Here is a 27,569-nt window from a genome sequence, read left to right on the forward strand (position 1 = left end):
AAACAAATCCAGTTCACCAGATTAGAGTCATGTGGAGGAGCGGGGAATCGAACCTTGTTTTCCCAGTTAGAGTCCACCTGCTCTTAACCACTACACCATGATCGCTGCAATTTAGAGACAGAAAATGAATCGAGGCAGATGAAAGAAGTGAGAAGCACAGTTTGATATGGGTCTGTCTCTAGTGATAAGATGATCTTTGTCACCTAGAAATCAGTGGTAATAGTGGGAGATCTCCTGCTCTCCCTTATTGGGGATAGTAGGGTTTGAACCTGTGTACAAGGCTATCCCAGATCTGTGCCCCCTGCCAATACGGAAACACCTGTATCTGATATGGCAAAGCCAGACACCCAGTCCAAACTGCACTCCAGATATTGGAGCACTGCTTTGAAAAGTTTGTTGGGGCCAAGTCCCTGAAGGCACTGAGACGGTGCATTTGTTTGTTTGTTCCAACAAAAAGCAGCCTCTTTACTGAGTGAAAAGTCTCCACCTGAGGCACACGCCCCACCCTTTTCCTTGTACCTGGGCCTGAGAAACCTATCCCGAAGCAGCTATTCTGACTGACAGCTCTGTTGTCACATCCACACACCTTTAGATCCACATAAAATGCTCCAGCGGCCTTCAGCGTCCCCTGCTCTGGCCCGAGGCTCTCCTGCCGTTCCTCTGGGCTTCTGTTTTCGCTGAAGAGCCAGGAGGGCAGTGAAGCCATGGCGAGGTTCAACCTGATGGCGAGGAACACGGACATGCGCTGGCGCCTGCCGCTGGTGTGTCTCCTTTGGGAGGTGGCCATGGTCATCCTCTTTGGGGTCTTCGTGCGCTTTAACCCAGAAGCCGACGCAGCCGGCTGGCCGGAGGAGAAGTACCAGAAGAACATCACCAGCGACGCTGAGAATGACTTCTACTTCAGATACCCATGTGAGTCATATTAAACACACTACTTATAAATGCCAATTCCCCCCCACGTGTACACCCTTTCCCGACTTCTGTGCGGCATATAGGAGCATATGAAAGCCATTTTGTACTGGTTCACCCTCTTGTCGATTGTTTAGTCTGGGCTGACAAAGTCTCTGCAGACTTTTGGGCAGTCATATCCAAATCCTTCTCAATGGTGGTTAACATTCACTACTCCCAGGTCATATTTAGTCTTCCGGTTGTTGTTTGAATGTTTCTCCCTTTTTAGCAGGTTTGCAAAAAAAGTTTTTTTTTCTATATATCTGAACAGTTTCTCATGTTGACAGTCCTGCCATGTTTTTAGGTGGTTTGCTGCTGTTATTTTTATGGTTCTCATGAGGGCCAACCGCTCGACAGAGTGATTTTAACACCGATGGGGTTTTTCATTAGTGCTGGCCTCACTGATTTGTATTGTAATTGTGTTGGTACTTCTGTAAGGTATGGAATTATGCTATTTATTGTAACTTGTTTTTAAAGCCTTTTAATGTATATATATTTATATTATTTATTGCATTGTTGTTTTATATGCTTTTATTGTAAGCCGCCCTGAGTCCTCCAGCAGATTTGGTGGGGGTAAAAATGCAATAAACAAACAGATAAATAAAAATTTAAAATTAAAAGAATCCTTATAAAACTTGACTGTGGTTTCTTGCCCACAAATGCTTGTCGATAACAGCCGCTTCAGAATTTGGTGTGGAGACAAGAAAGTGCAGACAAGTTTTAAAATGTAAACATTTTAAGAGAGTTGTGTAAGTACCATATCCTTTTGTGTGTGTGTTCTCTAGACTTCAGGGCAGAGGCTGATCTTGAGATCTTATGCCCGAGGTCTTTTTCATGGGTGATTTGGAGATTAAACCTCCAAATGTGCTCCGTGCCGCTCCCCATGAGTAAAGGGAGCCTTCTTGCAGTAAAGTTATCAAACCCCCAATATTGTTTCCTCTTGATAAAAGGTCTCACTGCAAAGTCTCAGGGCCGAATGGGACTTTTACACTCATCTGCAGATGTATAAAGCTGCAACGTCTGCAGGGATGCCAGCCTTCAGGTGGGACCTGGGGATTCCCTGCCATTACAGCTCATCTCCAGACTACAGAGATCAGCACTCTTGGAGAAAAAAAATGGATGTTCTGGAGCAGGGGTGGCCAACCTGTGGTGCTCCAGATGTTCATGGACTACAATTCCCATCAGCCCCTGCCAGCTGGTAGGAATTGTAGTCCATGAACATCTGGAGCACCATAGGTTGGCCACCCCTACTCTGGAGGGTGGACTCTATGGTGTTGTACCCCACTGAGGTCCCTGCCCTCCTTAGGCCTCACTCCCAAATCTCCAGGAATTTCCCAACCTGGATCTTTCAGCCCGCCCCATCCCCTCCCAATGTCCAGGGGGACCTGGCAACCTTAAGGTCCCTTCCGCACATGCAGGATAATGCACTTTCAATCCACTTTCAATGCACTTTGCAGCTGTGCGGAATAGCCAAATCCACTTGCAAACAGTTGTGGTGGGTTGAAAATGCATTATTCTGCATGCGCAGAAGGGGCCTAAATCTCTCTGTCTCTGATCAAGCATCGGGAACCCCAGAGTTGGTGACAGGGTGCTCAGTTCTTCCTCTGTGCCCACCACTTCCCCAATCAGCAATTGCTCCCTCAAGCAGCTTTAAGGCCAAAGATGGGAGTCTGTCTTTTCCCCCTACCAGCAATAGGGGCCCGCTGGGTCTTAAAGCAGCGAGGTGGAGGTGGGAAGGGCAGGAAAGGACACAGGACAGAGGAGAGGCCTCAATCCACATTGTTGCTCTCTCGTGCAAGGGCTTTTTTGCAGTACCTCTGCTGTACCTCTTTCGATCCACACTTTGGCCCCTTCCGCACATGCAGAATAATGCACTTTCAATCCACTTTCACAATTGTTGGTGCAAATGGATTTTGCTATTTCGCACAGCTGCAAAGTGCATTGAAAGTGGATTGAAAGTGCATTATCCTGCATGTGCGGAAGGGGCCACAGATCCCCAGCATTACAACTTGCTTGGTCCTCGGGCACAAGATTTTTTCCCCTAGCCGTCCTCCCTGAAGGCTGTGGAACCCGGGACCACCTGCCAGCAAAACCACTTTGAGTTCTCGACTTTCTCCGCTTGTGGCTACGCATGGCAGTTTCCCCTCCACCTTCTTTTATGGCTACCAATCTTGATCCTTCTTGATCTGAGATTGCAAATGCCTTCGCAGACCAGGTGCTTGGGAGCAGCAGCAGCAGAAGGCCATTGCTTTCACATCCTGCACGTGAGCTCCCAAAGGCACCTGGTGGGGCACTGCGAGTAGCAGAGTGCTGGACTAGATGGACTCTGGTCTGATCCAGCAGGCTAGTTCTTATGTTCTTCTTATGTTCTTAAGGCAAAGTTAGGCGGAGACAATGTCCCAAGACAGTGTCAGGCCCGCGCTCACCCGGTGGTGACTTAAATGCAGGATTCTTGCCTCTTGCTTTCCAACCTGCATTTTTTACTCCCTGCAAACAGTGCTTTAGGTGGGGCAGTTCCCTTTCTAGTCCTACCATTGCCGCAGCCTGCCAAGAGAATGGGATAAGAATGCATTGTCAGGAATTTAAGCAGCTAATAATCCACTGTCAGAAGTTGAAGCTAACAAGAACTGCACTTCTGGAGACCCAGCCCTGGACAGGAATTTACTTCGGTTCACCCGGGCATCACATTGCTATGCGGTCTGCCCTGTTTGTGAAATTGCCTCATTGGGAATAAAAGGAAGGTTCTGTTTTTCTGTTAAACTGACCTGAGTTTTTCCAATTCGCGAGTGGCACTTAAAACTTTGAAATTAGGTTCCTGATTCATTGCTCTAGGGAGTAAAACCACATGCCCTCTGCTTAAGTTTCCTAAACACTTCACTTCATTAGCGAGAATCAGTGAGAATTGGCACTGGTTTCCAGCACATTCTATTGCCCAATTTCGCAGAAACCCTGGATCAAGCCGGACTTGGTTTAATCATTAAATACCTTCAGGTTTATGCAATGTTGTTACAAAATATGCCCCCCCTTTCCTCTTTCTGGGGAAAGGGCCGTCTGCTTTGCGTACAGAATGTCCCGCTTTCAGTCTCCAGTTATAACAATTGCAACCCCCCCCCTTGATTTGCACAGGTAGGTCTATAGCAGGGGTCTGCAACCTTCGGTAATCCAGATGTTCATGGACTACAATTCCCATCAGCCCCTGCCAATTGGCCATGGTGACAGGGGCTAATGGGAATTGCAGTCCACGAACATCTGGAGAGCCGCAGGTTGCAGACCCCTGGTCTATAGCTTGCATTCTCCATGTTCCGCAACAGAGTTCTGCCTGCAGCATCGCAGACGCAGCTGCAGTACCTAGTATGCACATGAGTCGATCCCAGATGTTGCAGTCGTCTAGTGAAAAGCACCAAGTGTGTGAACTAGATCTCACCGCAGAGGCGTATCTGGGGGAAATGTAGCTTGGTGCAAAACCTGAGTTTTCCACGCTTCTTCCCTGCCCCCTTGTGGGCAGCTACCCTCCCACCCCCACAACCAAACAATTTTTTTGCACCAGGTTTTGAAGTCCCTGTAAGGGCCCTGGGGGAAGGAGGAGGGGTGTGGGGGTGATTTTCCGTCCCCATGTGACTAAATGGCCACACCCTGGGGACATTTGACCCCCTATGTCTCCCTGGGTGGTACACCCCTGCACCATGAAGGGCATTGGTCACTACTCACACAACTTAGGCCCCAGATGAAGACGGGGAAGCTGCAAACTTGAACAAGTCTGCTTTTCCATAACGCAGCTTTCCAAGATGTCCACGTGATGATTTTCGTGGGCTTCGGCTTCCTCATGACGTTTCTGCAACGCTACGGCTTCGGAGCCGTCGGCTTCAACTTCCTCCTGGCTGCCTTTGGGATTCAGTGGGCTCTCTTGATGCAGGGCTGGCTCCACACCTTTGAAAATGGGAAGATACTCATTGGGATTGAAAGGTAAGAGCAGGGCTGGACTTGGGGTGGTAGGGTTGCCAACCTCCAGGGGGCAGCTGGAGATCTTGCACTGTTACGACTGATCTCCAGGTCACAGAGATCAGTTTGCCCGGAGCAAATGAATGCTTTGGAAGGTGACTGCGTGGCGTTATACTCCACCCAAGTTCCTCTCTAAATCCCTCCATATTCAGGCTCCACCCCCTCCAAATCTCCAGTGTGCAGTGTGCAGTGTGCAGCATGGTGTAGTGCTTAAGAGCAGGTGCACCTCTTCTTCCTCTTCCTCCTCCTCCTCTTCCTCCCCCTAAACTGGAGTTGGCAAACCTAGGGGCCAGAACCAAGAAATTCATTTCTTGTTCTTTGCATTGCAAACTGGCTGAAAGAGAAAGCCTTCCTGAGAGACAGTCTATGTGTGATGAATCTCAGTACAACATTAAGTTGGATCATAGCAGTAGAACACACACACACACACACACACACACACACACACACACACACACACACACACACACACACACACACACACACACACACACACAAAATCCTGCAATCTGAATTGCTATGGACCACTGTACTTTCTCATTTCCTCCTCCTCCTTGGCACGTATAGGACAGGTCTGGTTCTTCCTTTAGAATTGGATGTACCATTGGCTTACCGTCACCTTAAAATCTGAAGGGGTGGGACAGGTATGCAAGAGAAGCTTTTAACGGGAGACGAATGAAGATCAGACGATCTGCTGTGCTTTAACTTGGGTGGCTCAGACTAGTCTAGTTATATCAGATTGTGGAAGCTAAGCAGGGCCAGCCCTGGTGAGTACTTGGATGGGAGACCACTGAGCAAGGTCAGGGTTGGCACACAAAGGCAGGCAATAGCAAACCATGTCTCTTGCCCAAACTTGCCAAGGTACGTGGGACTGAGAGAGCTCCAAAGAACTGTGACTCGCCCAAGGTCACCTGGCTGGCATGTGTTGATGTGCACAAGCTAATCTGGTTGACAAGATAAGCCTCCGCAGCTCAAGTGGCAGAGTGGGGGAGTCAAACCTGGTTCTCCAGACGTGCACCTGCTCTTCACCACTACGCCCCTGATTTGCCTCTTACTTATCAGGATACTGCTCTTTTCCTGCCCTCTGTTGACTCCTCCTCTCTTCCCCTTAGCTTGATTGGAGCCGATTTCTGCGTGGGCTCCGTCTGCATCGCGTTTGGGGCTCTTTTGGGCAAGGTCAGCCCCGTGCAGGTGCTCATCATGACTTTGTTTCAAGTCACCCTCTTCTCTGTGAATGAATACATCCTGCTGGATCTGCTCCACGTAAGCCTGCTCTATTCTGTGTGGTTCAAACAAACTGAAGGGGAATCCAGAGTCTTGGTGGGCTGTCTGGTCTCTGGAAATGAGATCAGTTGTCATCAGTGGTGGGATCCAAAAATTTTAGTAACAGGTTCCCATGGTGGTGGGATTCAAACTGTGGTGTAGCGCCAATGGGGCTGGGCGGGACACGATGGGGGCGTGGCTGGACATTCCGGGGGCGAGACATTCCTGGGCGGGGCTGTGGCAAGGACGCAGCTGTTGCGCCGGTCCTTGGGCGGGAAACGAATGCACGCAGGCGCAGGCTGAAACGCACGCCGGTGCACCTCCTGCTAGACTGCTTCAAGTTCTGCGCGCTACTGCTGAGAGGAGGGGCGTAACTAAGGCAAAAATCACGTGGCAAAATCACCAATTCGTAACCGCCTCTCGGCACACACAAATAATTAGTACCCTACTCTCGGGAACCTGTGAGAACCTGCTGGATCCCACCTCTGGTTGTCATAGTGGGAGATCCCCAGCCACCCCTGAGTGGTTGGCATCCCTAAAACTCAGGCAGTGGTGGGAGGGCTCAGAAGCTAGAGGTGGGGCCAAAATGTCTTGAACTAGCCCCAGCGATGTGATCCTGAATTTTACACATGGCCATGACTTCCATGTACTTTTCCTGCAGTTGGGGAAATTTGCTGGTGTGTGGGAGACTATCGAACAACCTTCCACTCAATGCTAAGAGAACCCTCTCCAGACCAAAACTTTCTCTTCCTCAGGTTAAAGATGCCGGTGGATCAATGACCATCCACACTTTTGGCGCTTACTTTGGTCTAACCGTAACCGCCATCTTGTATCGACCCAACCTGGAACAGACCAAAGACAAGCAGGGCTCTGTCTACCACTCGGATCTCTTCTCCATGATCGGTGGGTGAGCTCGTCTTTGGGTCGGGGGCATTCCAAAAAGATGCCTTCAGCTTTCGTGGTGGCCAAGCTCCACGGAGATTTGCTCAGGTTGCCAGTGTGGTGCAGTGGTTAAGAATAGGTGGGTTCTAATCTGGAGAACTGGGTTTGATTCCCCACTCCTCCACCTGAGTGGCAGAGGCTGATCTGGTGAACCAGATACGTTTCTGCACTCCTACATTCCTTCTGGGTGACCTTGGGCTAGTCACAGTTCTCTCAGAACTCTCTCAGCCGCACCTACCACACAAGGTGTCTGCTATGGGAAGAGGAAGGGAAAGGAGCTTGTAAGCCACCTTGAGTCTCCTTACAGAAAAGAAAAAGTGGGGTCTAAATACGAACTACTACTACTACGTCTTCTCCTCCTCTTCCTCTTTCCATCATTAACCTTTCTAAAATGAGTCCCTTTCCCTTACCCAGCAGACAGCTTGATACAAAAGCCCTGGAGCCAAAATTCTCTATTTTATGCCAATTCTCTATTCTGCAGTGTTGCTCACAGAAGGTCTCCTGTTTTAACAGTAATTTATTACAGTCAATCGACCAGCATCTGTCAATACAGTTCAGAGTAAAATCTTGCAGTACACTTTTTATGCAGGAGGGAAAACAAAAAACAAATATCAAGTAACGGTTCAAAAGTCCTCTGCCACAACTAAAAAGTAGGCAATCCTTGGGGATCCGGTTATCCTTCTCTTTGCATATAAAATCATTAGTCTACCTTCTTACTTATCAGAACGTTCTATTTCTTGACAGCTAAACGACAAAATTTTGCTACAGCGTGTGATACCGAAGCCTGTTTATTTTCAAACCACTGCTTCATCAGAACTCTCTTAGCATCCTCCAAATAATAGACCACAACTTTAAAGCTGAGTAACAGGGGGGTGGGTAATTAAGTGCGGTCTATCTTCAGTGTAAAACTCACAATGTAGAACAGGGGTCAGCAACCTTTACCACCCAAAGAGCCATTTGGACCCGTTTTCCACAGCCCCGAAGATCTACGGAGCCACCTCTGGTTTGGCCCCTCCACTCCCCTTTCCTTCCAGTGCTGGGAGGCGGAGGCGCCGGGCAGGGAAACCCCCTCTGCCCAACGGAGCAGGCAGTCGCCTGCACTGTGGGGCACATGGGGGATGGTGTCTGTGGCCTGCCCAGTGCTGCCGCCTCTCAGGCAGCAGGAGGCAGCAGCGCCGGGGAGGGAAACCCACTCTGCCCAGTGGGGCAGAGGGGGGATGGCGGCTGTGGGGATAGCAGAGGGGTGGTGGTGGCTGTTCTGGAGGGACATGCCCATGCTACAACCTCCAGGGGTTGGAGGGCAGCGTGGGCGTGTCCCTACAGTCCTCCAGAGCAGTGCTGGAAGGAGAGGTGAGTGGCAGGGACGCGAAAAGCGGCCCCTCCACTCACCATTCCTTCCAGCGCTGCTCTGGAGGGCAGGAGGGACACACCCACGCTACCCTCCGACCTCTAGGTCACGTGGAGCTGCAGTATAAACCTGAAAGAGCCGCATGCGGCTCCGGAGCCGCAGTTTGCAGACCCCTGATGTAGAACTATCTGAGAAACGGATTCAATTACATTGGCTAAATGTGGGCAGCAATTATCTACCCGTGCCTGTCCATAATTGCTCTCTCCTTTGTGAACTGCTTGGGTGCATCTAGGTCACAGGTGTCAAACTCACGGCCCTCCAGATGTTATGGACTACAGTTCCCATCATCCCCTGCCAGCATGATGATGGCAGGGGATGACGGGAACTGTAGTCCATAACATCTGGAGAGGCGCAAGTTTGACACCTGTGATCTAGGTGGAGGCTGCCACCAGACACACCTTCATCTCCTTTCCCAGGCACCCTCTTCCTATGGATGTACTGGCCCAGCTTCAACTCGGCCATCTCCGATCGGGGGGACGCCCAGCACCGAGCCGTCATCAACACGTACTGCTCTCTGGCGGCCTGCGTCCTCACCACCGTGGCCTTCTCCAGCGTGCTGGAAAAGAAAGGCAGGCTGAATATGGTGAGCAAAAGGTTTTGCAGTCTTCCCGTGGCCAGTTGCTAACATGGCAACAGAGGGGTTGCTAAACACCCCCTAGCCATTGGTGGGGGATGGGGGTGGGGTTGCCAAATTCAGGTTGGGAAACTCCTGGAGATTCGGGGACAGAGCCTGGGGACCTCCGTGTGGTGCAATTCCCATCTCCTGGAAGCATCCGTTTTCTCCAGGAGAACTGGTCTCTGTAATGTGGAGATTCGCTGTAATTCCAGGAGATCCCCAGATCCCTTTCAGAAGCTGGAAATAACAACTAACAATAACCCAACTCATCTAAAAAACATGACTACAAGGAACAATAAGAAGACAAAAGTGAACACCACGTAATCAAAATCCGCAGAACAGAATCTAAAAATGACAAGCCCAGTACCAGCGTGGTGTAGTGGTTAAGAGCAGGTGGATTCTAATCTGGAGAACCGGGTTTGATCCCCCACTGGTCCACCTGAGTGGCAGAGGCTTATCTGGTGTACCAGGTGTGTTTCCGCACTCCTACATTCCTGCTGGGTGACCTTGGGCTAGTAGTTGCAGTTCTCTCAGAACTCTCTCAGGCCCACCTACCTCATAAGGCCGTGGTGGCGAACCTTTGGCACTCCAGATGTTGTGGACTACAATTCCAATCAGCCCCTGCCAGCATGGCCAATTGGGGCTGATTGGAATTGTAGTCCATAACATCTGGAGTGCCAAAGGTTCACCACCACTGTTATAAGGTGTCTGTTGTGGGGAGAGGAAGGGAAAGGAGCTTTTAAGCCACCTCCTTACAGGAGAGATAGGTGGGATATAAATCCAAACTCCTCCTCCTCCTCCTCCTCTTCTTCTTTTTCTTCTTCTTTCGGGAATGGGGTTGTCTTAACTACCAGTTTCTAGTAGAGGCCAAGATGATCTCTCCAAGGAGAGAATTGCAAAGTTTTGGAGCCCCTTCTGCCCCCGACTGCCCAGAGCCCACGATCCATGGCTCCAGTCACTTTCTTGGCATGGGGGGCAGGGGAGGGCAACTGGCTGAGTGCACCCCCATGTGACCCCTGCAAGTGGCGTCTGTGTCTCCGCCCCCCCTCAGCCCCCATGTTCCACCTCTACTGCCAAGGCCTCAGTAAGCATTGAAAGGCACTTGATTTTTTTTCTCTTTTGCAAAGGTCCACATCCAGAATGCTACCCTGGCCGGGGGTGTGGCTGTCGGGACTGCTGCGGAGATGATGCTGACCCCATATGGATCCCTCATCATTGGTTTTATGTGTGGCATCGTCTCTACTGTTGGATTTGTCTTTCTCACAGTAAGAGCTCAGCCACATTGGCTGTGCCGGATGCGGATGAGAGGGCCTCCTCCGTTCATTTATCTGAACATTTAATACGAGGCAGGGTGGACATTTCAGGACTTGGGGAACAGGGAAATCATATTTCTCCCTCCACTTTGCCCTGCTTTCTCCTTCTTCCAGTTGGTGATGGCTATTGCCACAGTAGCATAGAAGGTTCCTTTTGGGGTTCCAATATTTATTTTATTTTATTTATTATTTAGACTTTTATACCGCCCCATCCCCGAGGGGCTCCGGGCGGTGTGCAACATAAAATCTCAATACAGTTATAAATATAATTGCTAAAACCTTTAAAACAGCAGTAAAAATAATAAGAGGCGTCCCGCAAAATCCCAGTTTTTAAATCCTCCCCCAAGAGGGAGGGACAGCGAGTCCCATTAGATGTTGCCAGAATGTTTTAATTTTTTTTGCAGGTTATGTAATGGGGGAGGGGGGGGGTGTTAATTCACACATTTAAAAAGCCAAATTTCATTTTTCCCCTGCAAGTCCCAAGTTAGTGGAGCCAAGTTAGTGGAGCTGCAGCTGGCCTCATCTTTTTATCCACATGAGTATCCGGAGACTAGATAGATGGGTGCAGATGGCTTAAGAAAAAGATGAGCATTGAGCAACTCTGTGCCTTCTTCCTTCCTACCAGCCTCTCTTAGAGTCCAAGCTGCGTATCCAAGACACGTGTGGCATCCACAACTTACATGGCATGCCGGGGCTAATTGGGGGCATCGTGGGAGCTGTCACAGCTGCTGCCGCTACAGAGGGAGTCTATGGATATGAAGGGTATGGCCATTTCGATTGCATCACCGGGACAAGGTTGGGGAAAACAGAGGAACAAAACTGTCAGAACTAAAATTGGGTCCAGCCTGATTACTAAATTGCCTTTCTTTTTTTCTTTTTTGGTCTCTCGAGACTTTTTTAAAGCTCACATTTGTTGCCAGGTCTTTATTATTATTGTTTAATATCACAACTGGCAGTTCTTTAGCTGGTTGTTGGCCTTGCCTTACAATTCAAGCCCCACCCAGAGGCCTAGGACATTGTAATGTATTGGCACAGTATTTGTGCGGATCCTAGCAGGGCTGCCTTCTGAATGTGATAGATGTTGATTGTGTCGATTTGACAAATGTTTCAAGTGTATCCCTGGTGTTTTTGAAATGGTGCCCAGGATGCCGATTGGCCCTGCAACAACCTCAGCTGGCTTGTGCCATACCATGTTTCCCTGAAAATAAGACAGTGTCTTATATTAATTTTTGCTCCCAAAGATGCGCTATGTCTTATTTTCAGGAGATATCTTATTTTTCCACTCCACAGCTGCATGCTCTGGTGTTCTGTTCGTCGGGCATGCTTCCAAACAAAAACTTTGCTATGTCTTACTTTCGGGGGATGCTTTATATTTAGCACGTCAGCAAAGTCTACTATGTCTTATTCTCCGGGGATGTCTTATTTTCGGGGAAACAGTGTAGTCACTGAATCTCGATTTTCAAATCGTGATATTTAGTGACCTTCTCATATTCTTTTTTAACAGCCTTGCTGTCACCAGGTATTGCTATGTTGATGATGGTCACTTTCTTGCTTATTATTGTTGTCGTGGTTGTTTTCTATAAATAGAAATTACCAAAACGGAAGAATCGAATCACAATTCCAGTTAATTCTCAAGACAGAAACAAGATTATACATATCACTTTATTTAAAAGTTTTTTCAAAATTACTGATAAAAATTCTGCTAGTAATCCAAAATTGCTCAAAGGACACTGGTAAATATGATAATTACTTTCTAAATTTTTATTCACAAAATAAGAATTAAGTAAATATTTTACTATCCATTTTTATAGTGTGATTAGTCATCTGTTTATTTCCTTTTTCTGGATTATTTGCACACACATATCCCATCCACACTCTCTTTCATATATAATTAACAGTTGTATTGCATGCTAATTCACCTTTAATGAAAGGCCCAGAGACCTGGAGAACTACTGACAATTCTATCTAACCATTTCTATCCTACCTTCCCTTCAGGAGCTCAAGGAGGGATAAATATGGCTTCCTTCGCCCCACTTTAGAAGAAGAAGAAGAGTTTGGATTTGTACCCCACCTTTCTCTCCTGTAATGAGACTCAAGGTGGCTTACAAGCTCTTTTCCCTTCCTCTCCCCACAACAGACACCTTGTGAGGCAGGTGTGGCTGAGAGAGGTCTGAAGAACTGTGGCTAGCCCAAGGTCACCCAGCAGGAATGTAGGCGTGTGCAAACACATCTGGTTCACCAGATAAGCCTCCACCACTCAGGTGGAGGAGTGGGGAATCGAACCTGGTTCTCCAGATTAGAATCCACCTGCTCTTAACCACTACATCAGTTGGCTCATAAAGCCCAGAGTGAACTGGCTTTTGAACAACTGGACCATGAAGCCCAGAACAAATTTCCAAAGAACTATGACTAGCTCAAGGTCACCCAGCAGGAATGTAGGAGTGCGGAAACAAATCTGGTTCACCAAATAAGTCTCTGCCACTCAGGTGGAAGAGTGGGGAATCAAACCCGGTTTTCCAGATTAGAATCCACTGGCTATTATCCACTACACCACGCTGGCTCTCACACACACCAGTCTTGTGAGGCAGGTAAGGCTGGGAGAGGGTATGAAAGGCCCCCAGTCAATTTCATGACAGAGGTTTTGAAACAAGGTCCTACCAGACACTCTGTAAGCACTACACCATTCTGTTCCTCCAGAGTCTTTCTTCACTCAGAGAAAAGTCTCACTGTAGTTTTTCCCCATGTCTCCCTTCCTTGTAGGCTGATCCGTGCTTTTGACTTTACTGGTGTTTACGCATCCAGGACGCCTAGTATCCAAGGGGGGTATCAGGCAGCTGGCATTGCTGTCTCCTTGGGCATGGCCTTGGTGGGCGGGGCCATTGTAGGTGAGTAGGTATGTTCCTTCAGTGTATACCTATTTTGGGCAATTCCTGTTTCCTGGTCCTTGGCAAATCACCTTCCCATTTTTAAATCTTGATTTGGGCTCTGTTAAAATTTTGTCGGGTGAGTCGCTAGTAATGTAATTCATTGTAGCATTCTGCTCCCCGCCCAGAATTTCTAGAAATTAAACCTTGGCATGGGTCGTGAATGTGTTATAATTTCTGCCCGTGCATGGACATCATATATACAGTCTGCCTGTTAACACAGTGTTTTTAAATCAATGAAAGGTGAAGGTGAAGAGGTGAGATGATATCCATGTTTAGATATTTGAAGGGATGTCATCTTGGTGAGGGAGCAAGCTTGTTTTCTGCTGCTCCAGAGACTAGGACCAGGAGTAATGGGTTCAAGGGGAAGGAAAAGAGATTCCACCTAAACATTAGGAAGAACTTTTTGACTGTCAGGGCATTCCCTTTTGGACTGTCAGGGCAGTGGAATTCACTGCCCTGGAGAGTGGTGGAGTCTCCTTCTTAGGAGGTTTTTAAAGAGAGGCTGGATGGCCATCTGTCAGGGGTGCTTTGATTGTGTGTTCCTGCATGGCAGGGGGTTGGACTTGATGGCCCTTGTGGTATCTTCCAACTCTATGATTCTTTGATGCTAACTCTAATGCAGTAGGCAGAGTAGAGTTTTCAGCAGTGGGCCTTTTTGGGTGGGTCAATTTTGACCAATGCTCTGATCCATGGGTCCGTGTACTCCCTGCCAGACAACATTTTGGATTCCAGCAGAAAAACTCAAGCACCACATTTAGCACTTTGAAATGAGTTTCCCCTTGTCTGATCTCTTGTGCGTCCTATCAAAGCAAAGGATGGTTTTCCTGCCTAGCCATTTCTCCTAGAGTTGGTTTGTCGGGAGTCACACCACACACTTTTTAGCTTTTCAGCCCTTAAGGGCTAGAACCTTGGTTCTCAAATAAGCCAGGGAATTGCTTTTGGCTTTGGTAACAAAGAAAAATAAATAAAGCTATTGAAAAGGGGACATTTTGAAGATGATGGATCCTGGCAGGAACTTGTGATTTCTGTGTCCATGTAGTGCAGTCATACAATACACCCGAACTCTGATTATTTAGAATCCTTTCCATGGGACTTCAGACGTGAAAGTGATTTTTAAAATGCAATGTTACCATGAGAAGAATGCAAAGCCCCCCCCCCCCCCCCGGGCCCCTGTGTGAAATTAACTTAGAAAAGGAAGCCTGGACATCCCACTGACTTTTGCTTATGATATTTTTCTGACTCAGATCTTACACAAGAAGTGAATTTCGCTGGCATTCATTTGCCCTAGTGAATACGTAACAATAATCTTGGTGTTTCGATTGTCCTTTCCTCCAGGTACCATTTTGAAATTGCCATTCTTTGGCGATCCGACGGACGAAAACTGCTTTGATGATGATGTCTATTGGGAGGTGAGAACTCTAAATCTGTTCCTTCTGTAACAGCTTATGGGCAGAGGATCCCCTCTGGATTAACAGTGATTGGCATTCAGGCAGCCCTTTGGTGATGCTAAAGGGCTTTACAGTGGTCATTTTAGTAAATAACTTACTAAATGGCTCTGCAGGGTCATCTTGGCTCTGTTTGTCCCCGATCCACCCTCCACCATCCCCACCCCCCGCAGGTGTTTGGCCCCTTCCGCACCTGCAGAATAATACACTTTCAGTCCACTTTCACAATTGTTTGCAAGTGGATTTTGCACAATAAAATCCAGCTGCAAAGTTCATTGAAAGGGGGTTGAAAGTGCATTATTCTGCAGGTGCGGAAGGGGCTTTTGTGAGGCATGCAGGCTTGGAACAGTTCACAAAATGATCACGACCAAGGTTTGGCTTACCTTTTCTTATTCTGCAGGATGCGGTTTACCTTTTCTTATTCCTTTATTTACAACTGGGGAGGGAGGGAAGGCTTTGGCTCAGTTGGTAGAGCATCCAGTTTGCATTGAGAAAATTATTGGTTTCGTCGCTTAGCACCTCCAGTTAAAATAATTTGATAACAGGTGGTGTGAAAGACCCCTGAGACTGTGGAGAACTACTCCCAGTAAGAATACACCTTCACAGACCAGATCAGTAGGAGGTAGTGGTTTCTGGTTTAAATATCCACTCTGATTCTGAGAATCTAATATTTTTGCTAACGCTGGTAAGTACATTTCTTATAGAATTTCTTTGTGTGCCCTGGCTGCAAAAAATTAAAATAAATAAAGGCCCAATATGACTGTGAAGAAAGCAGTCTTTCAGAGCTGATTCTTGATATGTTTTATTGGTACATTGCTATATATTTTACCTAATATTGCTGTATATTTTGGCCAGTGCTGTATATTTTAATTTAATCTATCACATATACTCCTACCTGTGGCTACACACAAATAAATTCATCCAGTAGAAGGTATCTCCCTGTCTGTTCATGTGGGTCTGTGGAATATAGGGCATGTCAGCTGTGGAATACAGGGCATGTCAGCCAACCAGTGAGGTGCTACGATTCTTCAGTGTGCCTCTTCTGCAAGTGCACGGCAGCAAAAACCCGAGGCCTTGCTCACACTTCAGTTAAGGCCTCAAGAAGAAACCTGTTTTGGATTTGACAAGTCTCTGTACACAGATGAGAGAGGGAGAGAGAACAGCCCGTGTGCCACTAGGTGGCAATGTTGCCTGTTGGAAACTTCCAGGAGAATTGAAGCGCACAATCTCTGGCATTTGGTGGCATCCCAGATAGTTGCCAAGATTGCTTTTATGATTGGATAGGCCCTGGATGGGCGCAAGTACCATGAAGCCTGTGTATCAAGGGGCACCATATTTCTGTTTGGAAAACAGTGGATGGTCCATCTATTTATCCCACTGACAGGGTCCGAAGAATCATGAAATCATAGAGTTGGAAGAGACCCCCCCCTTGTCAAGCAGGAACACACACTCAAAGCACTCCTGACAGATGGTCATCCAATCTCTCTTAAAAAACCTCCAAAGAAGGAGACTTCACCATACTCTGAGGTAGTGCATTCCACTGTCCAACAGCCCTTCTATCGGAGTTTTTACTGATGTTTGGGTGGAATCTCTTTTCCTTCACCTTGAACCCATGACTCCTGGTCCCAGTCTCTGGAGCAGCAGAAAACAAGCTTGCTCCCTCACCAACAGGACATCCCTTCAAATAGTGGCGTAGGAGGCTAAGAGCTCATGTATCTAATCTGGAAGAACCAGGTTTGATTCCCAGCTCTGCCGCCTGAGCTGTGGAGGCTTATCTGGGGAATTCAGATTAGCCTGTACACTCCCACACACGCCAGCTGGGTGACCTTGGGCTAGTCACAGCTTCTCGGAGCTCTCTCAGCCCCACCTACCTCACAGGGTGTTTGTTGTGAGGGGGGAAGGGCAAGGAGCTTGTAAGCCCCTTTGAGTCTCCTGCAGGAGAGAAAGGGGGGATATAAATCCAAACTCCTCCTCCTCCTCCTCCTCCTCCTCCTCCTCCTCTTCTTCTTCTTCTGCTTCTGCTTCTTCTGCTTCTTCTGCTTCTGCTTCTGCTTCTGCTTCTGCTTCTTTACCAAACTAAACATCCCCAGCTCCCTAAGCCTCTCCTCATAGGGCATGGATTCCAGACATTTAACCATTTTGGTTGCCCTCTCCTGGACCTGTTCAGAGTTGGTTCATTCTGCTCAGTATCCCCCATTCTGACTGATAGCCCCTCCCCTGGGTCTTAAGCAGACCAAAGTCTTTTGGAAATCTCAAAGTGCCAGGTTGAACCTGGGTCCTTCTCTCTCTCTCTCTGATAAATTCTATTATTTTTCATAATTAACCAAAAGAGGGGAAAAAATACACGCCTGAAATATTAAGTAAAACAGATCTTAACTTTAGTAATATTCTGTATTTTAAGAGAGCTTCTAAACTTCAGACAAATGGATCTTTGTCACTTTTTAAAACCCTTATAAGGGCCTGAACGTGCATAATGCTGGGAGTTCAGTTAACAGAAAGCACACAGCAATACTCCATCGCTAAAATTCAGATGTTAAAACTGCATAGGTGTCTGTGTTTGCTCCAGTGAGACAAATGGTAATACCATGAGGCTGTTTCAGATCAGGAAAAGGGTGTGGTGTAGAAGATAAAGTTTAAATTCTCCCTTCGTTCAAACTGTATTCCTGCTCACCTGTGCTGGATTTTTTTAAAAACCCAGCCCAGACTTAACAAACCTTTGGGGGCCTTTCCCCACTTACCTTAAGCCCCGCACTACTCTCCTAAAGTAGCGCGGGGTCCAGCTGCATTCCTCACTTCAGGGGCGGCGAGAACGCAGCCGCCCCGACGCTGCCTCTCTCGCGCCCCCTCAGCGTGTGTAATTCCTGGCGCCTTTTCAAATGGCGCCTTTTGATGGCCCTGCGCAGAGCGCGGGGTCATGGGGAAGCTGGGGCGCGCGCCAGGAATTGCGCATGCTGGGAATTGCACGCAGCAACCCTCCGACAAGGGTAAGTGGGGAAAGGGCCTGGGATATCATGGGGTTTCCAGGTTGCAGGGCCATGTTCCAGTAGTATTTTCTTCTGACATTTTGCCTGCATCTGTGGCTGGCATCTCCAGAGGATTTTAACAAACCTTTGTTTTGAAGTGCATAGACATTACCTGCCACTAGGTGGAGATGCGGCCTGTCTTATGAGAAAGTCTGGCACGCCAGAGCATCCTCTCTGTGGCCTCCAGGAGCCGAGAGACTGTGGATAAAACAACAGCTCTGAAGAAGATGCTATTGACTCCATGGATGTTTTTCTGTCTCCATGAAGGTGCTTGAAGATGAGGAGGCTAGCTTGTATTCCATGCAGGATTCCAACAAATCTGGGACCAGCTCTTAATCCATCTTTCTGATCGTGGCCAAGTTTTAGAGTGGGTATGGTTTCTTTTTATCTGTGCATTTGCTGATTTCCGGTTTTGTTTCTTGACTTGCCATGTCCTCGAGGATGGCAGCGGGTAGATATCACTTAGAATCATAGAGTTGGAAGAGACCCAAAGGGCCGTCAAGTCCAACCCCCTGCCATGCAGGAACACACAATCAAAGCACTTCAGCATGACGGAGAGATAGCGTCAGAGGTGGGATCCAGCAGGTTCTCACAGGTTCCCGAGAGTAGGTTACTAATTATTTGCATGTGCCGAGAGGGGGTTACTAATTGGTGATTTTGCCATGTGATTTTTGCCTTAGTTACGCCCCTCCTCCGCTCCTCAGCAGTAGTGCACAGAACTTGAAGCAGTCTAGCAGGAGGTGCACCGGTGTGTGTGGCAGCCTGTGCCTGCGTGCATTCGTTTCCCACCCAAGGACTGGCGCAGCGGCTGCGTCCTGCCCAGCAATGCCCCGCCCCCGGAATGCCCGGCCATGCCCCTGTCATGCCCTGCCCAGCCCCATTGGTGCTACGCCACTGTTTGAATCCCACCACTATGGGAACCTGTTACTAAAATTTTTGGATCCCACCACTGGATAGCATCACGTTTTAGATGGGTTGGAATAGTATGAGAAACATAGTGATAAACAAGCAGCCTTGATCCAAGCCAATAAGGAAGAGGGGGTTGATGTCACCCACCTACTGACAAATCTTCTCTGCCTTTCCCCTTTCAGGACATTGCTGATGACCACGCCCAACTGGCCTCTCCTGCTGGGCTTCTCTGCCTGTGATTCGTGGTCTCCTTCTACACCCTCTGGTTTCCTCATGGAGGAGGGGTTTGTGGTTTGTCTGGAAAAGAAGGCATCCACAACCCCATCCTCTACACCCATACGCCTGGATATAAATATTATTTATGGAGTAACCTATGGCCTTATTTTTCTATTCCTGCATCAGGATTCTTTGGCAGGTCAGCCTCGGAGAGAGAGAGAGTATATATTCTTCCTTTATTTTTCCATTTATATCCCACCCTCCCATAGGGCTCAGGGCGGCGAACAATCGATAACCATAAAACAGTATGACATACATAAAATCCAATAAAAGCAATAAAAACGACTCAACTCAATGGCAACTTCCCTCCCTCCCTGCCGTGCCCACAGAGGCCAGGAGGAACAGTCAGGTCAGGTCGGTTGGCCAAATGCCTGGCGGAAAAGCTCTGACTTACAGGCCCTGAGGAAACAAGGTCCCATAGGGCCCTGATCTCATTTGGAAGCTTATTCCACCAGGTAGGGCCAGCGCACTGAAAGCCCAGGCCCTCATGGTGGGCAGCCGGATATCCCGTGGGCCAGGGACCTCCAAAAGATTACCCTCCGAGCAGTGGTGGGATCCAAAAATTTTAGTAACAGGTTCCCATGGTGGTGGGATTCAAACTGTGGTGTAGCGCCATTGGGGCTGGGCGGGGCATGATGGAGGCGTGGCTGGGCATTCCAGGGGCGGGGCATTCCTGGGTGGGGCTGTGGCAAGGACCACTGTGCTGGTCCTTGGGCAGGAAACGAATGCACGCAGGCGCAGGCTGCCAGGCACGCTGGTGCACCTCCTGCTAGACTGCCTCAAGTTTTGCGCGCTACTGCTGAGAGGAGGGGCGTAACCAAGGCAAAAATCACGTAGCAAAATCACCAATGAGTAACCCCCTCTCGGCACACACAAATAATTAGTAACCTACTCTCGGGAACCTGTGAGAACCTACTGGATCCCACCTTTGCCTCTGAGGAGCAGAGGGACCGAGCGCAGAGCTATGTGAAGGATGAGGTGACGTACCCAAATTTCTCTAGGCTTATGTGATGGCTGCCGGGCCAAGACCAGATTGCTCCATGCGGTGGCTCTGGGGATCCCTTTGCACGGCAGGGCTTTTGCACACTGATTTCCTGTGCTACTATAAGCAGTCAAAACTGGTGAGCGAGCGCAGTCAACCTCGTCATCAACTTTGTTGATCGCTGCCATCAGTTATGTGTGCCCCGGTCCTCCCAGCGTCCTTGTCAGCCTTTGACAGTTAGGACTGATGTTTCGGCCGACATCCATGTTTCGTTTTCCATTTAGAACCGAGTTGGCGATTTGCTGATCGCCTTACAAAATCGGTTTTGGGTTGGTTACCGAAAGAGCTGCCTGTTTGTAAGTACAGAAGTCTGTTGCTGGGAAACACTTTGCACACCCCCAGAGACTGGCCTCAATCTCACATGTCCTGTTTACTTTTCATGGGCTCCAGCAGAACCTTTTTAAAACTCTGCCAAGGGTGTTTTTTTTCCATATTGGAGTATTGACTGCCAATCCAGTTGTTCTTAAATCACCTTTTCACTTGATATTCTAACACATTTAATCAAGAATAATCTCAAGGGCTAAATTAACTCATCACATAGTGTCAGGGCAGTCTCAGGCCTCTTCTGCACATGCGGAATAATCCACTTTCAATCCACTTTCAATCCACTTTGCAGCTGTGCGAAATACCAGAATCCACTTGCAAACAATTGTGAAAGTGGATTGAAAGTGCATTATTCTGCAAGTGCGGAAGGGGCCTCAGTGTCTTCTGGTATGAATTCCCCCCGCCCCCCCAAGCTCAAGGAATAGCTGATTATCCAACATCTGCTATACTTCATGTTGGAGTGTATAGGTCCACTTTAGACTAATACTGTCTATCACTCCAGAACAAGATATTTATGCCCCACAGTCCCCCCATGCTTCTAAAATGCAAACATAGAATACAAAAGGAGTTTGGATTTATACCCCGCTTTCCTCAACCTTAAGGAGTTGAAGTGGCTTACAAATGCCTTCTTTTCCTCAAACCTTGTGAGGGAGGTGGGGGGTAGTTCCAAGGGGGCGGGGCGTGCAACACACCCGGCGCGCACTCCTGTGGGGGTGTGGCAAGGGTGTGGTGGGGGCGGAGGACACACCAGTGCACCAATCAGTTTTCCCCCTTGCTATGCCTCTGGGCGGGGCTGAAAGAGTTCTGAGAGAACTGTGACTGGCTCAAGGTTACCCAGCAGGATTCTTTTGTAGGAGCAGGGAAACAGACCACCATATAAGAGTCAACTGCTCATGTGGAGGAGGGGGGCATCAAACCCAGTTCTCCAGATTAAAGTCTGCTGCTCATGTGGAGGAGTGGGGAATCAAACCTGGTTCTCCAGATAAGAGTCCACCGCTCTTAACCACTACACCATACTGGCTGGTGGTCACTTTCTGGAAATGTAGTATATAATCTCCTTCAAAATGTAGTATATCATCTCAGTGAGACGTTTACACTAATATATATATATTGCAGGGTCCCCCGCATGGTGTCAGTGGGAAGCAATGCACCAGACATCTTCTATGGCTCCCACCAAATGTTTCTAGGAAGTGGGTGGGACTATGTGGGGCTTACTGAAGCTAAACTGCCAATCATTTTGTCATTGGCTCCACCTCCTATGGCAGCCATTTTGTGGCCGTGCCCACCGTGCCATGCCAGAATTCCAAATGTGCCCGCAGGCTCAGAAAGTTTGGGGACTTCAATACAGTTCATCACACACCACCAGACTAACCCCCAGGGTTGCCAGAGCCCTTGTAGGCCAGAGAAGGCGGCCTTGGAGGGAGGCACAGGAGCAGTGCTGTGGTGTGCGGTTGGCAGCCCAGCGCTGGCCAACTTCTGCCTGTTGGCTTGAATCAGCCCAGGATCAGACTGACACCCCCGAGGCTGCTTAGCCAGCGATGAGTGACACCTGCCTGTGACTGACTCAGCAGGTTGAGCGGTTGTACCTGCTCCTGTTCCGGGTTTCCCTAATAGCAGCAGCCAGAAAAGGGTGAACCATTTTAGAAGCCTCACATCCTGGCTGTTACGCTTCCCCTTAGAACTGTGCATTTGACTTTGGGCTGTGCTAGGACATTGTTTCTTGGATTCACCCCTGACCTTGGACTGTGACCTGGCTTGTGCTTTCTGGATCTGGCCTTCTGGTTTGGTGCTGGGGCTTTTAACTGCCTGTGTGGTTCCCTTGGGCTCTGCTTGCTGCTGCCTGTGGTTCCAGAGACTTGCCTGAACCTGGACACGGACAAACATTCCTATCAATGGTTTCCAATATCTAAACAGCAAGTCCATGGGCCACTGATGCCTATATGCCCTGCATTTGAATACTGAGAGTCCTCAATCCACTGATTTTCCAGAGGTGAGTTTTTATCTTTCCGGTGTTGTAATATAAGGTTTTCGGCTGTGGTAGGGGTCTGGAGGGCCCATTTTTATTGGCCTCCAGTTAACCAACATGAGACAGACAAATAGTTTAAAAGTACACAGATGTCCTCAAAAATCAAGGCATGTTCTAATACAAAACTGATATGTCCAATAACTTCCTAGAAAAATCGAATGACTAAACATACCCAAAAACATATGTTTAAGGATGAGTTATGCCAACAATTAGATGTTTTACTTATTCCTTAGCTAAAGAGTTGTTGTGAAAATAATTTCTTGCTGAAGTCTCAACATCTGTGGAGAGAACAGGTATAAGCTTCAAGGCCATATCCCACAAGGAGCAGCAGTGGCGCAGTGGTTAAGAGCAGATGTGCTCTAATCTGGAGGAACCGGGTTTGATTCCCCACTTTGCGGCTTAAGCTGTGGAGGCTTATCTGGGGAACCAGCTGGGTGACCTTGGGCTAGTCACAGTTCTTTTGAGCACTCTCATCCCTACCCACCTCACAGGGTGTTTGTTGCGGGGGAGGGAAAAGAGATTGTAAACCCCTTTGAGTTTCCACACAGGAGAGAAAGGGGGGGATATAAATCCAAACTCCTCCTCTTCCTCTTTCTTCTTCCTCCTCCTCCTCCTTCCCCACCAAAGGTTGCCCCAAGCAAAAGTCTATCCTGTTTCTGAGGATGTATAAGAGATGTGGGTGAAGAAGTCATTCAAACTCCAGGCCTAGTCTTAAGGTGGGGGTGGGGGGATTAGGAGGTACAAATTGAACGCCAGGAGATGAAGCAATTGGCTGAAGCCATCCTGAGACCGGTTCCCAGGGTGGGAAGGGCAGCTTGAAACAAGTCACATTCAGCCAAGCTCTCAGGACTGGACTGGCAGCTAATCCCTTGAGAGATGCGGGCCAAGAAGCAGAAAAGAGGTTAAAAAAATTATCATGTAAAGATGGCAGCTTACCCCAGGAGAGGATGTTAGTTAGTGCAGTAATGGGGAAAGAGGTGGGCTCAAGGGAACAGTAGTGTTTAATCCTACTATTAGTGAAGGGGTAGGTGGGCTTAGATCATAAGCTAATCCTTGAAAGGAGTCGGTGCGGAGCAACTTTTCTGAGGAGGTCAACGGTTTGCATTGGAGAACAAGACATTCAGTGTGTGCCCATGGAGGGAATGCAGAAGTATCTTTGCGCATGTGAATGAAGAAGAATAAGAGTTTGATTTATATCCCACCTTTCTCTCCTGTAAGGAGACTCAAGGTGGCTTATAAACTCCTTTCCCTTCCTCTCCCCACAACAGACCCCTTGTGGAGTAGGTGGGACTGAGAGAGTTCGGAGAGAACTGTGACTAGCCCAAGCAGGAATGTAGGAGTGCGGAAACACATCTGGTTCACCAAATAAGCCTCTGCCACTCAAGTGGAGGAGTGGGGAGTCAAATCCGGTTCTCCAGATTGGAAAACACCTGTTCTTAACCACTACACCATGCTGGTGTGTGAATATTGGCCAGTCTATACTGCACATTGTAGACTGGGCAAGCCAAAGAAAGAAGGCAACGGAAGCACAGTGTGCTACTTTGGCATATCTACAAAAACATTGAAGACAGGAATTAAGTCAGTTTTGGTTTCCATTTGTTCAGGGTACACAAATGCTTGACATCTGGCAGCTTTATTTATTTATTTGATTTATTTATGACCCATGGGAACCCCAAAGCATCTCTTCTCTGTCACGGCAACCCTGTGAGGCAAAGTTAGATGAAGACTGTGCACCTGGCCCCAGGTCACCCAGCAAACCCACCTGTAGATTCAAACCTGAGTGTCCCAGATTTGAGTCCAGATGTTTAACCACTGTACCGCGCTGGCTCTCCCAGCTTCCCAGAGAGTGTATCCGGAGCAGAAAAACATTCTGTACATTTTATGCTATGATCTACATGCCGGTAAAGTGTTGCACAGAGCAAGGTGTAAATAAGCCCTCGGAGAAATCTGCAGTTGACTTTTGAATAGAGTTCTCATGCATATTTTGTCCACAAAGTTATGACAAAACAAGGCTTCTCTTTTATTGTCCCAACAGATCCCCACGGCCAGTAAAGAATTTAGTACATTACTAAATAGGTTTATTTACGGTTTCTGCCATGAGTTTGCATGCTGAGATCTGGGCAGAGGCTGCAGGCGAAAGCAGCCGATGTTTGAAAACAGAAACTGAACAAATTATAGGCAGTTTCAGAACCCATATTCTAGGGGAAATCCCTCTCCCAAATTCCCCTCTCCAGGAATTTGCCCAGAGTTGGCAACTCTCGCACGTGGAGCAGAGGTGGAGGATAAGAGTTGGAATATGGCTTTGGCAGACGTCTCTTTGGCTTGCTCCCAGATCTCTCTCTCTCTCTCTAAAGTTGTTTGAAAGTCCGGTGGCAGTTTTCAGGGCGAGAAATAACAGATTAGCCATGATCTGATCAGCTCCGCAGCTAAGCCACATTCACCCTGCTGACAAGCGCTTGAAAGAGGGGAGGAACCACTTTCAGCCAGGACGATGAATCTTTCGTGGACATGAATGGGGTTTTTCTCTCCGGCCAGGACTCAGGCTGGTCCGCCCGGGCTTGTTGCTAGGCGAGGCACGAACCCGGCTATTGCACGCTGGGGCCTAGTCTGGCAGGCCTCAGGTTAACAGGATGAGGGGGTTCAGACTAAACATCTTGTTCTGTAGGGTCTCTTTCTTCCTTCCCTTTTAATGAGCATTTGATTGGCAGATAACATCTCGCCTGGAATTCCACCCCCGGATAATGGGAGGGAGCTTCCAGTCTCCTTCTTGAATTATAGGCTGCAGAAGGGAATGGGAGACGAGGGGGAAAGAGGGTAATTTTACCTTCACCCCTCCCATGGTCATAAAAAGGAACTGGCAGAAGCTGCCATGAATAACAATTTGCTTGAATTTGGTTGTAAACTTGCAGGCTTTTATTGATAACCCTTGTTCCCTATAGGGCAGCTGTTTTCGGCCCGTCTCATTCCCACACGTACAGTTTTCCAGTCTGAGGAAGCATCCGGAAGGCAAATGCTTCCGAGGAATGCAAAGGCAGAAGGAATAGCAACGGTCAGGATCCCAATTGTCCTGGTGCTCAAAATGTTGTGTGTGCAATTTTGGACTTTGAGTTGCAGAAAAAGCGTTTTGTTGAGCTCTACAAGATATGGAAACTGAGTGGTCCTTTTCGTCCAGCAGAAACAATATGGAAACTGAGTGGCTTAACAGTTTAAGACTTGTAAAAACTGGGCTCCTTTTCGTTCAGCAAAAGCAGGTAGCCACAGAGATTATTACAAGTGATGTTAAGAGATGTGTGTCCTAGATTTCCACCAGAAAAATAAGCTTTTAAGATGGTTCACAAAACAATAAACTATCGAAGGCAAAACAGCAAAATATAGCCCCAAACCCCCAAGTTAAAACAAAATAGGAGTGCTTAAGACAAGGAGAACTGCAATTCTCAATCAAATGTCAGTCAACAAAATTGGTTGTCATTGTGCAGTGAGATAGACATTTAATAAAAAAACACTATTTACTCAGAAAAAGCTACAGAAGCCCTCAGGGCTACATAAACAAAATACAGAACATCTATTTTCAGTTTGCATTCTTTAAGCTCCTCCTGTCACCTTTAGAACAGCACAGCAACTTGGCGCAGGCTAGAAAGCCTTATGTCTTTTGTTGAATCAAAGCACTACAGAACTGCTACAGTATTACCATAAATCATACTTCTGGAATATGGAGGAGATGTAGTTTGGCACCTGAAGAGTGACACTGCCTGCAGAGAGGGCGTTGTAGATCTAGGGTGCCTTCACAGAAAAGGCTCTGTCACTGCCACAAAATCTCAGAAGGTGGGACCACCTGGAGCAATAGAGAAAAACGCCATGGGACAGTGGTTCCCATATACCTGTGTTAATTATATATTTGATTATACTCAGGCTCTGAATTTTTGTGTCATGAATTTGAAGCTTGAGAATGTCCCCCCCCCCCCCCGCCAGCCCTGCAACCTCAGGAGGGTTATTTGCAGTTTGTGATGTTTGGATTTATAGAAGAAGAGTTTGGATTTATATCCCCCCCCCTTTTTTCTCCTGTAAGGAGACTCAAAGGATTTTACAATATCCCCCCCCCACCCAACAAACACCCTGTGAAATGGGTAGGGCTGAGGGAGCTCTGAAGAACTGTGACTAGCCAGCTGGCATGTGTTGGAGTGCACAAGCTAATCTAGTTTACCAGATAAGCCTCCATAGCTCAAGTCACTGAGTGGGGACTCAAATCTGGTTCTCCAGATTAGAGTGCACCAGCTCTTAACCACCACACTACGCTATGTGCTCATCTCAAATTTTTATCTGACGAACAATATATTATTTTTGCATTTTTATTGAAATGTGTAAAGTCCCTTTGACGGCAAGTCACGTTGCTACCATTGCAAGGGGCTACTGTTAGATTTGCCAGCTCCAGATTTGGAAATAACCTGGAGATTATTTGGAGGCAGAGCTGAGAAAGGATGGGATTTGGGGAGGGAAAGGACTTCAGTGAGGTATAATTGTTGGATGTAGCAATGCAAAGGAGCTGGGGGCGGGCAAGGGGTCACCTAAAGAGGGCTGTAAAATTAGCAACCCCTCTGTCCTTTTGGGTCACATCTGTCCTCAGACTGATACTCAGACCTGCTCCTTCTCAGAAGTTAGAACAGAGACTCTTCCAGGCTAGCAAGGTAGCAGCATACTATCTTTCCTGCTTTCCTATCCTAAATGTGGTCCTAATAAACCTTTTGTCCTTTTAATCAGCACATGAGATGCTTCTCTGTGTGGGAAATTCCAACAAAAATAATCATAAAGTTCTCCTTTCAAAGTGGCATAGTGGTTAAGAGTAGGTGCACTCTAATCTGGAAAACTGGGTTTGATTCCCTGCTCTGCCACTTGAGCTATGGAGGCTTACCTGGGAAATTCAGATCAGCTTGTGCACTCCAACACATGCCAGCTGGGTGACCTTGGGCTAGTCACAGTTCTTCTGAGCTCTCTCAGCCCCGCCTTCCTCACAGGGTGTTTGTTGTGGGGAGGGGGGAAGGGAAAGGAGATTGTACACCCTTTGAGTCACCTTGCAGTAGAGAAAGGGGGGTGGGATATAAATCCAAAACTCT

At 47.9% G+C, this 27,569-nt stretch overlaps 1 protein-coding gene across 6 annotated transcripts; it reads left to right on the forward strand.

The window, feature by feature from the left end:
* On the forward strand, nt 1-25,430 carry RHCG (Rh family C glycoprotein). 6 transcript variants are annotated; one of them, XM_048481886.1, is made up of 11 exons: nt 1-912; nt 4,725-4,911; nt 6,060-6,210; nt 6,966-7,113; nt 8,977-9,143; nt 10,304-10,441; nt 11,115-11,251; nt 13,250-13,374; nt 14,752-14,825; nt 18,152-18,251; nt 25,401-25,430. In XM_048481886.1, exons 1-10 carry the CDS (start codon nt 705-707, stop codon nt 18,218-18,220), a joined length of 1,404 nt encoding a protein of 467 aa, XP_048337843.1. In that variant the 5' UTR covers nt 1-704; the 3' UTR covers nt 18,221-18,251; nt 25,401-25,430. The 6 variants fall into 6 exon arrangements, 3 of the variants coding, with proteins under 3 accessions (XP_048337843.1, XP_048337840.1, XP_048337842.1); XM_048481883.1 differs by lacking the exon at nt 25,401-25,430 and adding an exon at nt 18,976-19,336 and having other exon boundaries at nt 18,152-18,255; XM_048481885.1 differs by lacking the exon at nt 25,401-25,430 and adding an exon at nt 18,976-19,336.
* Nucleotides 25,431-27,569: the final 2,139 nt, after the last annotated feature.

The sequence above is a fragment of the Sphaerodactylus townsendi genome, linkage group LG17 (assembly GCF_021028975.2).
Source record: "Sphaerodactylus townsendi isolate TG3544 linkage group LG17, MPM_Stown_v2.3, whole genome shotgun sequence".
NCBI lineage: Eukaryota > Metazoa > Chordata > Lepidosauria > Squamata > Sphaerodactylidae > Sphaerodactylus > Sphaerodactylus townsendi.

What these genes read in the sequence shown, in the direction of transcription:
- RHCG (XM_048481886.1), top strand. Translation starts at nt 705, where the DNA reads ATGGCGAGGTTCAACCTGATGGCGAGGAACACGGACATGCGCTGGCGC. An exon ending in CTTCTACTTCAGATACCCAT is followed by an intron (nt 913 to 4,724) that starts GTGAGTCATATT and finishes TCCATAACGCAG; the next exon opens with CTTTCCAAGATGTCCACGTG. An exon ending in GGTGGGCGGGGCCATTGTAG is followed by an intron (nt 13,375 to 14,751) that starts GTGAGTAGGTAT and finishes CCTTTCCTCCAG; the next exon opens with GTACCATTTTGAAATTGCCA.